The 16,148-nt window shown below is 31.1% G+C and overlaps 1 protein-coding gene across 1 annotated transcript in view; it reads left to right on the forward strand.

Annotated features, from left to right (window-relative positions):
* LOC134693259 (polyamine-transporting ATPase 13A3-like) overlaps window positions 1-16,148 on the forward strand; it is a 111,464-nt gene that overhangs the window by 18,504 nt on the left and 76,812 nt on the right. Inside the window, exons 5-7 of the mRNA XM_063554005.1 lie at window positions 3,948-4,050; window positions 4,882-4,959; window positions 6,943-7,025. Coding sequence (XP_063410075.1) covers window positions 3,948-4,050; window positions 4,882-4,959; window positions 6,943-7,025 — 264 coding nt within the window. The remainder of the gene's footprint in view (window positions 1-3,947; window positions 4,051-4,881; window positions 4,960-6,942; window positions 7,026-16,148) is intronic.

The following is a 16,148-nucleotide window of genomic DNA, read 5'->3' on the forward strand; positions in this document are numbered from 1 at the left end:
AGATATTTTGTGCTGGGGTAAGCAGGGGAAGGCCATTACTAGACATAAGTTCACACACATGCCTTCAAACTGGAACAATAAAGAGAAAAGTCAAGTTTACTGTATTTAATTTGTTCTTGTTGTTTATTAAAATTTTATTGTTGAAAGTTCATGATTTAGTTATCAAATTCTCTTAGTTAATTGTAATACTGATTATATAAATGGGAAGATATTGCTTAATTTTTTATCAAAATCTTAAGTTTTGTGACTTGATATGTGAAAAATGAAACTGCACTGAATTATCAAGAAAGGATGAAACATATGACAGACATGTGTAAAGAAATCCATTGTGTAAGTGATTATTCTTCACATGCTTACAATGTATATATATATATATGATAACTATTCTAAAGTATCTATCATAATTCAAATAGTAATTTAATATATTGTATATACTCAGTGATTTAAGGTTTTTCAAATTACACAATCAGAAAATCTAGAACAAAGCTGTTGCATATTGGTAATAGAGGAAGTTGAAAAAACACCAAACCTTTGAAAAAAAGACCAACTACAAAAGTACTTGTATATATTATAATGGTTGACCCTGGTAAATTAATTAATCTATTTTGTTTTATCTACTTTTAAAAAGATCATGACCAACTATATTCTGCTTTTTTATTCTTCTAAAATAGGCAGCATGTACTAATTGAACCAGAGACGTATATATGTCTGATTGCACTAAAAATATTTTTTTTCAGCAGATTTTTTTTAATTTTTTTTTTATAAATTATTGTAATGTTTACCAGGGAAAATGAAACAACAAACATATCTTGTTTGTTTAAAAACACTCTTTAATACCAGTGTTTTCAATATCAACAAGGTATCCGTAAATGATCGTAAAACTGATCTATCACTTTGAAAACGAGTAGTCGTTCGTCGATTGACAGAGTTGTCTTTTCATCAATACAAATGGCGGTCGGAAACGAAAAGTCAAACGGTCAATTTATGAGAGATAAAAAGCTTCGGTTTTGCTATAGACGATGTTTAAATGACAAAAACGAGTGATAAGATAAATAAGAAGACTCGGTAATAATGATTTGCTGAATATTATCCGTTTAAACACATTTTTAACGTAAACAAGTACATCCGAATGTCGACATTTTGGCAACATTGAGCTAACAAGGTAACAAAAACCGATCTTTCAAGCATTGTAAAGACATTATTCTTTGTTTTAATTTTAATTCACTTGGAAAATCTTTTACAGAGCAGCCTTTTGAACTTCTGTATCAGTTGTTTAGGCGATCTGAGACTGCGTTCTCGAGTTAGAGCACGTTTTTCAATTTGCAACTTTTCTTGAGGCACCGGTCACGAAATTAATTCAGGCTGGGGAATCTGAGCGTGCAAATTTGCCTCGGCCACAGAAACCCGCGGAAAAAATAAATTCAGTAGTGAAAGTGTTAAGGGATAATTCGCGATTTTTCACTTTTCATCTTATTATGTTCATAATACCATAAAAAACATATTTACCAAGTTTTATTTTGATATGAAATCTAATAAAGAAGAAAATTGGGAATTTTTAATTTTATTTCTTGAAACTTCCTGACTTATGTGACGTAGTTTAAGTCTTTGATGCATGCCGGGAGTGAAAATATCTCATTTAAGTCTTGTTCGTTAACCATCTAACAACGCGATTTAAAGCACATCGACGACTTTTGATGTAGCTATTATTACCAACGAAAAATAAGTGATAGCCATGCAACTTTTAAAATTAGATCGTGTCGATATTTATAAAACGAATTTTAATAATAAAATTAATTCATACAATAGAACATTTTTATGATTTTTTTTCTACAAATACTTTAAACAAACATATAAAATTGAAATGATCAATAGTGTATTAAAAATACATGTTTGTATTCTGACCTTTTTGCTTCATTCCATCAAACATTTTCACTTGCTTGTACGGTGGAAATAAAATGTGTATTGTTTTGTGACACCTAAAGAATGTTGAATGCGTAGGTTAACTCAAGGTAATCAAAAGATTAGCATTATGTAATTCTAATCCTTTGATCCTCATTCAGTGAAATCTAGGCGTCACGAATTACTGGCATTGCAGGTGTGAACAACAATTCGTATGAAATGTAAACGGGAGTCAGTCAAAGTTTAGACACAGAAATGTAGAAAAAATTATTAAAATTAATTAACGGGAATAATAAGGTCACACACTAACTGGATAGCTGTTGTATATTTTTATATTTTGCATAAGCATGATAAGATTACTTTTAAATGAATTATGACTTTTGATTAATTCAATAACGATAAAATATTTAAATATTTTAATTGAAGTATAAATTCATAAATAAAAATAGCCTTCTAATCACGAGTGTATGAACTAAAAATTTAACTATTTTAGATTAGGATCGGCAGCCTTAAATATTTCAAACAGATCATTAACAATTGCAATTATATAATTTAGTCCATCCAAAGTTATCTTTAATCACCTATTTAGGAATTAATGTTCTCATCAAAATATTTCAATTCTTCTTCTTCTTTTGGTATACAATAACCTTTCGACATTTGATGATTACATACTGTTGGCATACGTCGACTAGTCTATTAACAAAACTTTTACCCCAATTTACACAAAATGTATGTTTCTTTCTTATGTACAATGTATACATATATATATTTGAATTTGCGCTATGGTTCAGTAAATTATTATCCAGGCGTATATACGAATGGTGCCTGGTCGACAAGTGCGTACATTTTTTTAAATCAATATTTCTGGTATGGTCCGATCTATCTTTCACCATTGACAACGAGTATAAATTACATTTGACCAAATTTACCCTTGGAAAAAATATGTATATAGATTTTTATTTCATCAAATCTGTTGTTTATTTTTAGGTATTATTTATATTTTTATAAATAATTTTCTTTACACCAGAAATACTATTCATAAACAAGCGTATGAGTTTAGTAATGACTAGTACACCACTTTCGGACACGCAAGATAGAGATGCATATTATACACCTAATAGTTCAAAATGGAAAGTTATATGTTATCGGCCGTGTACACTGATCAATACCCTAAGAAGTGAAACGATGATGAATTTGCAAACTCGACAGGAAATCGCTTGAATACCTGGACGTGTCACCTCACACCCCCTGCAATACCTTTGGGATTAATACCTTTAGCCATGCGGGTGATCAGTGGAACGAAGATCCTAATTTATTTGAATAAAGTTTATTACATAAAAAAATTATGAACTAATAAGATTTCCGAAAACAATTCAAGTTTCACGGAACACTTATTTATGATTTGAATTTTTTACTTTTCAACTAATTCCATTTATTATCATTATTGTTATAAATAACAGATCATGACGTCGATCATCGTTATCAAAAAAAAAAAGATAAGAAAATTTTCCGTATCAACTAAGTAAACTAGTCGGATAAAACAACCGTACGATTGACAAGATATCGACACGCAATTACGACTACATCGGGTTACTGTAGTTTTGGTCCTTAGACATATCGGCGGTGAAAATCGGAGAAGGTGACAAAATGGCCGACCGCAGAGCATTGATACTCTAAATTTAAAATCGATGGTGATCTCTTATCTAGCAGAATAAAACTTTAATATATGAATTTGAGCATTTTTATACAGAATGAACATAATATCAATTTTTGATTTTTTTGCGAAGTTTCCCTTTAAAGAAAAAAATACTGAAAATGTGTCTTTTTCTACATGATTTGCAAAGATACCTAATAATTCACATTAAGTTTTCGCCAACTATTGGCCATTTTTTTGATAATTTTCTATTATTATTAATATTCAGGTCCAATTGTTTATATAGTTAGTCATGAGTTTTTGTATTTATACATCCTTGGGCTCATCATGAAGCCCCAAACGGTAAATTTGTTGCAAAATTTATAAAGCACTTTTTTCATGGTTATTATTACAGACCAAGCGATGTTGGTTTGAGCCAACCAGTGCCACCTGTAGATGATACCAGTTCAGAATCAAGTGAAAGTAGTGATAAAGCATTATTGGTGGAGAAAAGACAGGTAAACTTATAAAAAATGCATTTAATCGTGGAATATTTATTTATACTTTTACTGAAAATATTTGTTTTTCTTTCTTTACATAATTGATAAGACGCAAATATGAAAATAAGAAGAAGTGGTTTGATTTTTAATGAGACAACTATCTTCCTGAGAGCTATGGACTAGGAATTATACAACTATAGGACACTGTACTTAGTCTTCAACAATGTGCAAAACCCGTACCTATAATAAGTTATAGAATTGCCTCTGTGCAAGACAATTGTCAACCCTACAAATACAGATTTTTTTTGACAAAAAACTATAAATGAAAAAATAAATATATAACAGTGAGCAACCAATGGCAACCCCTGAATAACAGGTTCCTAACTTACTCATATAATAACGTTATGAATGCAGTCTTTATTTTGTTCTCTTTGTGGACCATGTAAAACAACTCACATGTACATATTGATAAATACTTTTATGCTTGTGGATTAATTACAACTGAGAAAAGGAGCTGTGTGGATATTGAATATTTTACTAAAAGCATGTTCAGAGAATGTTTTTAAAAATCTTGTCACCCTGAAGAGTTACCTACCCTTCAAATTTTATTTTTTCATATTTTATTTTTATTTTTCTGCTGCTTTTTCTCAAGATAGAATTTTTTTATACCAAGATAATAATTAACTTATTGACACATATGCAGTTTGTAGATTTTCATGATGTATAACAGGAATCATAGTTAGCAATCATAGTGTTGTACATGTTTTCAAAACAGATCTGCTATGAATGGAACCGTATTTTTACAGACATGACAAATAAATAATAATCTTAATGAAATATTTTTTTTAGAAAGGAGGTGGCCCTATTGGTTCATGGATTGCTAAATATAATAAATTTTCTGACAGCCAGTCTTTCGCCAGTTTTAAGGTTAAAAAAAATGTAGTCTAGATCTCTAGTGAAATTGTATCCATTGCATGGGTTAACTCCCTTGTTCTCTTATCATTATTATTTAACATCACTTTGTCTCAACTTTTCTCCTGTTATTTTTGATTACTAAATACTTTTTGCTGTGACAACAAGCTTTTTATATCACTAATATCACCCTGAATAATATCAATTAGCAAGATTATTGCTAACAAATGTCTAATAGACAATATCTTGAATGTATTATCTTTGTGTCTCAAAACTTCTCTAATACCATGGATATTCTCCTTTATATTAGTCTGTGTATGCATTGGTTGTCATGTTACAGTTGCACAATCTTTTTATTTATGCTTCCTCTAACTTTATATATTTATATGACATCTTCAAATAAGAAAATATGGTTATAGACACATTTGTTGAAGTAAATATTGTTGATTTTCTATCAGAAGTGGTTTTTTGTCGAGCCTGCATCATACTTTACAGGAGTAAAACACTAGACATCCTACATTTCCTCCTAAGCATTATCAATATTTGGGGTTTATGAAGAAAAGACAGTATCTATAGTAAAGCTTTGAAATGTTTTTGAGTTGTTTTCAGATAGCCAGATTTTTTTTTTTTTTATTAATAGACAGACTTAAAGTTTTGGGTATTCAAAATAAACATCCAAATATAATGCTTGAAATAATTCATTAAACTGATTACAATGTTCATGCTGATCTATTCACAGGGGCTCGTTGAGTGGGTCAGACATGGTTTTACTGTCAATGGAGGTCGCTATCCTATATTTATAAAACACCATAGGATAGCAATTGCCATTGACAGTAAAACCTTGTCTGACCCACTCAACAAGCCCCTGTGATCTGTTCTGACAATATTTTTTTGTTATTATCATTGCTCATTTTATTACTGCTTAGTAGTAAATAAATTTTATTTTAAAAGCCTACAATTATATAATTTCTTTCCTTTAGATCAACTATAGTACTATTAACTGTAAACAGGTAATGGTAACATTACGTTTATATCAAGTCTCCCAATTATAAAACCCCTCCTAGAATTCATTCTGCAAATGTATATCAGCTTATTATTCCCCTTAATTGAATACATAGTAGAGATAGAAGTAGTTTACTTTCTTTCGCTTTAAAGATTTTTTACTTTTAAGCTTTCATATCAAAGTTCTTTCTTCAATACAATGTATACCTCTGTAACTGATTAAGTGGTGGAGACAGTCTTAACCTAATCCCCTAAAAAAAACAACAACTTTATTTAATCATCCCCCAATGGTTTCTTTTGTACATCCAGTAGTATATTAAATAGTTTATTAGATAGTATATTGGTGTTGGAGATTTGTTTAGTTTAGCTACATCTTGTATATTGAACAAAATTGCATATAAGTCAAGTAAGTCATCTTTGTGAAACCCTGGTGATATGGAATAAGGGACAAGTCAGAGTACATACCAGTAATCATAATCACCTCTTGTCTTGTCTTGTTACTGTGACTTTGTTACCATATTTATATATTTCATTTACGATTAAGACAAATATGCTAACAAATACACCGCTTTAGCAACATTGCTTTAACACATTTATATATTACCTGTAAGAATTTAAATGGTTCTTATAGATGAGAAAATACATTCCATTTGATATGTATGTCAAAGATCAAAGGCCAAGCTATTAGCATTACACAATGTTTTAAGGCAGCATTGTCATTTGAATTATGTGAGATTATTAGAGGATCTGCATTGCACTGCTCTTGTGCTTTTATGTAGGAAAGAATAGATATTGAATTATTTTGCTTGTTTTAAATTCAAATTAAAAAAGGGTGGGAAATATATAAACTCTCTAAAAAGTTTAAACATGATAATGTAATTATTGAATTCATTCACTCTTATATGTAAACATATATTTTGTGCTTGAAAACTTTAGTGGTCTCATTTCTTTTTATACCAATCTTCTTGCTTATAATGTAATATAATTATATTTCAGAGTGAGAGTGATTTGAAGTACTTTGATTATCAACACATCAGGTATATATGGGACCAAGGAGCAAGGAACTTCAATAAATTGTTGTAAGTATGATGTTAGAGATGGTCTAACTATAAAATGTATATAAGATAAATTTAAGACTTTTAACTAGATACTGTACATGCTTAAAGTTTATAATTTTTAAAACTGTTTTACCTCTGTCAGTCCGTCCTTTCATCAGTCCATCAGTCTGTCCCTCTGTCCGCCCATCAGTCCATCAGCCAGACAGTCCGTCTGTCCATTAAAAATTTGTCTGCAACTACAATACAAGGATTTCTGAAATTTGGTTTCAATGTTTATATAAGTCTGCTATACTGTGTGATGCATTTTCAGAATCATCACTTGACAACTTCCTGTTTACCAAACAATATCCAAGTTGAAAATTTTTGTCACATTTTTCTCAGGAACTACAATACAAGGATTTCTGAAACTTGGTTTCAGGGTTTATATAAGTCTGCCATACGGCCACAGACCACAATTAATTCCTCTATCAGTTCTTTATAACCTTTTGCATCATTAAAAAAATTGCACCGTGCACTTTTGTCAAATTTTTTGTGTGTGTAATGTATTGTCTTAGTCCAAATATATATCCAAAATTCAGAAAGATTGAAGCAATCACTTTTACAAATTTAGCCAATACACATCCATACCCCTATTGACAAGTCAAGAGAGTTCCGAAAACTGTAAATATCACCTTTTTGCACTTGACCTAATCACTCATTCCATATCAAAATCAGTTAAAATACAACATCCAAAAATTTATTTGACCTCTCTTCTTTCATTTCCACCCAAAAAGATTTAAGGAATGAGTGAGGAAAGGAAAGAAAAAAATTAAGGAAAAATACACTCTAATCAAAAGGAACTATATTCGTGAACAACGAAAAGCGGGGTCATTAATTGTGGTCTTGGGCCTATTAGGGGCCTAAAACTTGACCAATTCTAATAAAACTTGGCATGATTCAAGCTTAGTATATTATAAAACAGGTTACAAAGTTTCAAAGCCATATGATACCAAATTAAAAAAATGTGACATTTTTTATATCTGAACTTTGGGTGCTGAATTGTGGCGTTGAATTAGAACAATTGAAACTATCAAATTTGAGCTTCTAAAAAACAAAAGATACCAAAACTAACACTTTTTAATGTCTCTATGTATAAGTTAACATCTATTTAAAGCAACAGCAAGCATACTTCATGTATCAGACTTATGAAAAATGGCCAGAAGTTAATTTTATATGAGCCTGTGCCAAAAAATAGAGGTTTTCAATTAGGGTGAGGCCTTATATCAAATGTAATATTTTTCACTTACCACAATTTTCTGAAGTTATTAAGTTATCAAACAAACTTTAACAGGTTATAAATGTACTTTAAATGGAAATATAAGTTTCAAATAGCATAACACATGTGGATAAAATGGTCTTTAGCAATGTTATGCTTAAAAAAACAGATTGCCAGTTTAGGCCGTTCCCCACATTTGCATATTTAAAAGCATATAAATGATATGGGAGATGGAGATATACTTCTTTTTGCTAAAATCTGTGCTCAGATAGGATAAAACATGGAGCCTGGATGTAACAAGACTGTCACTTTCAACTATATATGCAGACAGTATGGTCTGATGCAAAGTTTATTAACTTTACTGTTTAAAAACTGAATGAAATTTCAGCCTCAAAAGGCCAATATTTAAACCACTAGCTATCCAACAGAAGAAAGTAAAGGTAGTCTGTGAAACAGAAATGGTTAAGCAACCAGTAATAAGTGTTTTTGATGTAGGTTCAGTGCAATCTGTTTTGGAATACAACTTTTAAGTGCATAGAACTTCACATTTCACCTGCTGTGTATACTGACCGTTAGACTTAGACTATTAAAACAGCACATTTTGCACTCTTTTTATTTTTTTATCTACTTTTTTTTGTGTTCAGAGTTCACAAATAAGTTAAACAACTGAAATAAATACCACAAACACAAATAGATATCAGAAAAAAACTGTCAGAGAGAAATTAAGCATGCTGTTTTTGAAAAAATAGTGAAAAAAGTGAAAAAGCTACATTTTAGGCATTTAACCTGAAAAGTGACTTTTTCACAAAATTTCTATCAAATGAAAGTGAAAATGATTTCTTCTCATATAGTTTGACAAATAAATACCAATAGATCATTCAGAAAAGATGCCAAAGTAAAAATTCAAAATTTGCTGAAATGCACCTCTTAGGCCACAGACCACAATTAATTCCTCTATCAGTTCTTTATAACCTTTTGCATCATTAAAAAAATTGCACCGTGCACTTTTGTCAAATTTTTTGTGTGTGTAATGTATTGTCTTAGTCCAAATATATATCCAAAATTCAGAAAGATTGAAGCAATCACTTTTACAAATTTAGCCAATACACATCCATACCCCTATTGACACACTGGTAGACCTATTTGGAAAATCACCGCGATTTTTGGACACGATTCTGTGAATTTGGCCAATCTGCGCAAAACGGAGAATTATTAGAGATTCCTCGTAAATTTGCTGGTTCACAGAAAATTATGCAAGTCATGCGGAGATTTTCCGTGTCGCCGGGAATTAGCCAGTTGTCCAGTAAAACTGGTGTGTATTGAGTGACTCATTGATAGAACCAGTGATGCGTGAGCGACGGTTATAAATAGATCGCAATGTTGTACACGCTTGTCAAATATGGCGGTTATCGATAGACGGAAATAATTATCTATTTAAAATCTCTGCAACTATTTAAGTCGTACTGTCATACATATGTTAGTACTGTTCTTCATTTTTATTTTTTTAAGATTTTATAACATGAATTCACTATCATTTAATTAGTTATAATTAAATGACAAAAGGGTAAGTAGATGCCGATTTAAAAGTATGTTTAATTGTATTGTATATCTATGACATTCACTAATTGGTATAGAAAATTAATGTCGTATTACTGAGAAAATAAACAGTTTAGTTATATCCCTTGTTAAATGTTGTTATTAGCAGTAAAGTACAAAGAATATATTAAATAATTTGTGAGCTAAAAAATATCGAAAATTTATAAAGATAAGTTCCGTATTTAAAGGAAAGTAATATTTATTTTCTGTACTAATTGCAATCAACAATTTATATACTTAAAAGAAACTTATCAGGATATTTGTTTATTTAAATATGCAATTTGTATATTATTAATTACCTTTATAAAAGTATATTCTGTTTTCAACAACAATCGAACATGTACAACATTGAGCAGTTGAACAAATAAAATCATCCGTTTTTTTTTGTTTTTTTTTACAGGTTTATATGTTTTTACAGGTATGCTTAAAATCGGGGAAAGCGCGATAATTATTTGAAATGCGCGTCAGTATTGTACATTCATTATCATCTATTTCATTCTAAATGAAGAAACAAATCAATATAATACTTCGTACTTCAAAGTCGGACTTATCACACTTTCCTCGTCCCACCTGTTATGTTTTATTTCAGTTTGTTGAAACTATTTGTTTATTTAAGATACAACATTAACAATTATTGCAATAAAAGTTTTATTAACCTTATTGAAATATTGTACTAATAAACATTCCATGCATTTAGGTCTTCCCATAAATCATACCGAGGAGGATGGGCTGTGGAGGATAAATAAGCAGTCACTTCTGATATGATACGGAATACTAAAACGCAATTCAATTCAATTCAATATTTTATTGATGTATGTAATGTTCGGAATATTTAACCAGCATGTGTAGATAGTTAATTAAGCATTCCTGTTTTAATGGGGGTGGGGTGGTGGTCATTACGAGTCATTGTTATCAAACATGTTTTTTTGTGTGCTCCATTGCAGGTTTTCTCAAGTGTTAGAGCTAATTTCCTAATGCATGTAGACTACATCTTTGATAAGTTTCCTTGCTCTGTTTGTATAAAAGTTTACTCAAGTTTATAAATAAGATTGACATCTTCAAATAATTCAAATAGGCATATTAAACCCTGTATATATTATATATTTTAGTTTGACTGGAAGTTATCACAATTACAATAGTATAATATACTAACAAAGCATGCAAGCTAACTAAAGTCTTGCTCTACATGTATAAAGAAATAAGCAGTAATGAGGATGCAAATAAGAGTAATAGCATTTTAATTTAAAGGGCCGGTACAAGAATGAAATTTGACAAAAAAAATTCAGGACAGGAGTTGAGTAAAAAAAGTACCGAGGGAACACTTAACAATAAATAAATAAATAAATAAATAAATAAATAAATAAATAAATAAATAAATAAATAAATAAATAAAACGGGATGAAGGTTTAGGTTGAAAAAGGGTCAGGATAATATAATGAAAAAAATGCAGAACAGAATAGTCAGTCAGTAAGACATATTGATTTATCGTTGGTTACTGTACGTTCAGTTGCATATATTTCATGCATGTTCAGGACAAAAACAAGTTTGGAACAATTACAATAGCTGCGTGTAGTTTGTTGTTATTTGTGTATTATTGTCATCTTGTTTATTTCCTTTTGTTTCATATTCTGACATCGAACTCAAGACTTCTCTTAAACAAAGTTTTACTGTTGCGCATATGTTTTTTCTACATTGGCTAGAGGTATAGAGGGAGGGTTTAGATCTTAAAAAACATGTTTAACCCGCCGCAATTATGCGCCTGTCCCAAGTCAGGAGCCTCTGGCATTTGTTTAGTCTGTATGATTTTTAATTTTAGTTTCTGTGTATAATTCGGAGTTTAGTATGACGTCCATTAGCACTGAACTAGTATACATATTTGTTTAGGGAACATGTACAGCTGAAGGACACCTCCGAGTGCGAGTTTCGCGCTACATTGATCATGAAGACCCGGTATTTTAACCGTTGGATATTAATTTTTAAAATATATACACCATATATTTTTATATGTATATAGTACTTTTACTTGGAGATAATCCTTGGTGTTCCTTATAAAGGAAGCTTATACGGAGAGACGACTGAGACCCATTGGTGGCCTTCGGCGGTTCTGCTCTATGGTCGAGTCACAGATTTGTACAAATCCTTGGTCGAGTTGTTGTCTCTTGACAAGTTGACACATTCCCCATTTCCCCTCTCAATTTTAATAGATTGGTATTGTAGAGGAACCCGGGATCCTGGTCGGGAAATTTGGACTAAAACTGGAAAATGAGGATATATTGGTACAGAAATTTAGCCTTGCACATACGAACTCCTCAAAGAGTTATTGCAAGGGTTCTTAACGTGCTATGGCGTGGGACTTTGTCTATTACACGAAGCATCAGATTTAACGTCCCCATTATGACCGGAAGTGGCTGCAAACTTGAATTGATACATCCCGAATAGCCAAACAGACGCCCCACATTGGCATGTTAAAATAGAGGACACAATTTTTCAGCCTAGCACCCCCTCTCAAAATTAAATGGTAGCTCTCTTATTGGTTAACTTATAAAAAATACTCTTGCATGACCCGGTAGCTTTACCAAATGGTTGTCCTCTTACATTTCAAAAGAGAAAAACCAACCAACAGGCGAGCAAAGAATTTATAGTTAAAAAGCTTTTTAATGTGCGTTTCTTTTTCCTGTATATGATTAAAAGTAAATATCTTCAAAAGTTGCAACGAATGAGGGGGGGGGGGGGTCAGAGGGGTCCTGATTCAGAAATCCTTGGCTTAAAAACATGAAATCTTGAAGTCCCGAATTTTAAGTAATTTAAATCCGGATACCCCGAAAAAATAAAAAAATAAATGAATTCCAGGATCCCAATTCCGAAAACACAAGCTTAAAAACAACCGATCGCAATGTCCAGAAATAGGTCCTGCCATGAATGGGGGATTTAAACAAAACCTAAATAGAGCAAAGAATAAAATTTGGAGCAATCATTTTAAACTCTGTTTCTCTCTTTCCTTTTGTGTTTCATTTAAGAATGATTGCAAATGCATTCCTGTTAGAATGTTCTTCAATTGGGTCTTAATTTATTTCACCACCAGACATGGTTACCCTTGACATGGTTCTCTGTTCATTTCTAAGAAAAACTCATGTACCCAGGTGGTATTTGAATAGAAAAGATTTTTAAAGACAATAAACAGAGAATCCGGCAAAGAATAATTGTTTGCAAAAAAGGATTATTATATCCCGTGGTTATGATTCACAGTGAAAAGTTGGTATTTTCTTGAAATTCAGCTGAAAAGCCACAAATTAAATAGTATAAAATGGATTAAAGGTGTTTAACCCAATTTAAGGCTTTACCAGGTAGATCACATTTTTGTGTGCATGAAACCAGAGAGCTTAGGAAAAAACAGAAGTCAATCAACCGGTTTTGATTTCAACAGGGCCTGAATTCACAGACAAGGAAATAAGAACTGCTGATATTAACTTACTGTGACTTCCACAATAGGATCAATAAACTAAGATGTATAACTCAAAAACGTGTAAATTTTTACAACATGCTTCATTTATTATTTACATGTATACATATAGCATAATACAAATTCTTATATAATTAATTAGTCCCGCCTTTTTGGACAAATTTTAATAACAAAAAAGTACTATTTTCTAAGCATGAATGGAACCAAAATGACAAAAAATAATATTTTATATTTATATTTTATTTATGTCTAAATTTAATAATAAGTTAAATATCAAAAGATCAAATTGCAAATTTTCGGGCGGTCTACAAAGAAGTTAATTTAACTGTATAAGATATATAACTTTTTACAAATGAAACAATTCAGTTTATATTAAAATATTTACAAGTGATACAGTTCATTTATTACATAATTACACCTTATGTAAGAATTCTGGGTTTAAAAAATACTTTATCCGACTGGACGCTTGTAACGTCATGATCATCAATGCGTTTTTGAACATTAACATTCGGTGTAATTAAAAAGATATAGCATGTTCTTGAGGAATATTTACAAAAAATACCAGTCTTGAGAATGAATTTCCTTCGCCTTACGGCTCACGAAATTAAACAATCTCTCGACTTGTATTTTTTAAAAATACCCCTTCTTAACATGATATATCTGTTAAATATTCACAAAAGAAATGATAAACAAAAACAACATATTAGAATTAATAACTGACGAATGTCAACCCACAAGGCATACATGTCATTTACAAGTCTGGAAGTTTGGGTATCCAAATGACCCCATTTTCCTCAGCATACAACAGTGGGGCTGAAACATCTTTAACAGGTACAACACAATTTGGAAAGTTCATGCTAGCTTTAACAAAATAACACCTAGAACCAATATCATAATCAAGATAACCTAGCCAGCTTATGAAGGCAAGATCTTCACCACTACAACTGAAGAACATTGAAATGGATCCAATACAGTTACTAAACATCACCATAGACCCTCTTTCCTTTTGTGTGTCACTCTCGATGGATGTATCCCGGTAACTACCTTTTGGTGTTTTTGCATGGTGGAAGGTAGTTATGAGTGAGGAAACAGATCTTTCCTTGAAGTAGGCATGTATGCCTACTAATTCCTCTGGAGAGGCATGACGTGTCACTGGATTGTGTCTTCCAGGATATAGACTGCTCTCTATAAACTTTGCTGCCTTCTTCAGTGGTTCCAAAAAACCACTGTGCTCCAACATGGAGAGTAACCATTGTACCTAAAAATTAAAAAAAAATTATGAAACTTGAAGACAGGTAGAACTATAGTATTTCAATGCCAAAATATTTTTAACACTTTCCAAATTTGATATGACACTTTTGTCAAAAAACATTTGTTAAATAGATACGAAAATGATGGACTCTAGCAAAACAAAACCACCGACCTAACACCAAATCAGGTACAAATTTCTAGTTCCTCTTTGTCTTAAAAATCATTTTGTACTTTTAGTCCTTTTTGATGAGGTTGCTATATCATTTGAAATTAATTGTTTTTATTCTAAATTTGAATGCCGTTTAGCAAAAATTATAACTCATCACTTATTTAAATGTGTTTTGTTCTACTATGTATCAGTGTATTGCTCTATTACTAGTCCTGTTTTACGATTCTGCTGTACTTCTTTAAACTATATGACGCTGGCTACACACTTCACATTCAATTAAAAAGAAATTGGGTTACAACCCGAACATACCTCAATTTTTTTCACAGCACTGACTTCTGGGTGTTGGTTGTTAGAGATTGCTTCTGTCAACGTATGATTGAACCTCTCATACGGGAACATCCAAAAGTTCTTTGGTGGACCATACATCCTTATATACTGGGGCAAGTGGTGCAAAAGATGGAAGTAGAAAGTCTGAAATATAAATGTAAATGTTTAAATTGCAAGTATTATCATGTAAAAGCAGTTATACACATAATTAATGTCCTTAATTTTAGACTGATAAACAAAAATTCATTTTTAATAATTTTTCACTTTTTTTGCTGTTTGGTGTGGGCTAAGCTCCATGTCGAAGGCTGTACCTTGACCCATGATGGTTTACTTTTTGCTTTTTACTTGGAGAGTTGTCTCATTGGCACTCATACCACATCTTCCTTTATCTATTTCCTTGGTATAACATACATAAATATTATTTTTTTTTCAAATTGATGTTTAAAAAGCTTAGAGCACACATTCCTAAGATACATTGACTTAAATCTTGCTAATTATATCTTCCTTTAATGTTTATAAGGTATGCAAAATTGAAAGGATTATATAATAATTTACATATCAATAATTCCAAAAGTGTTGTTTGAGAGAAATATTGACTTTGAATTTAATTCTAATATTGATTGTTTTTGCAAAAAAAACAAATACTTGATAAAACAAGCATAATCTTACAAGGTATTTTTTTTCCTAACAATTGTTACTTAAATGATTTAAATATTTTAAATGAATAAAACAAACCTGGAGAGAAACTGGAAAATCTCTTTCCAGCATGCATAAACCCTGATGCCACCGCTTCTCAAAATCGTCAAATTTGTCCATATCTACAGTGGAACCATATGCCTCTTCCAATAAACATAAAAAGTTTACCAATGCTGCTCTTTGTGGCTCACCAAGCATATCCCTTATACAGAATCTCACCATACCAGTGGTGAATAGCTGTAAAAAAGAAAATTTATCTATATATTGCAACTAAAAGAGAGTTCCAATTAATATTTCCTTGGGTCATAACTCATTCCAAAAATATTGGATAGAACTTATTGCCCATATAAACCTATAATAGGAATTTCAGAAAAGTCTGTCAAGAATTGT

The sequence above is a fragment of the Mytilus trossulus genome, chromosome 12 (genome assembly GCF_036588685.1).
Source record: "Mytilus trossulus isolate FHL-02 chromosome 12, PNRI_Mtr1.1.1.hap1, whole genome shotgun sequence".
NCBI classification, from domain to species: Eukaryota; Metazoa; Mollusca; class Bivalvia; order Mytilida; family Mytilidae; genus Mytilus; species Mytilus trossulus.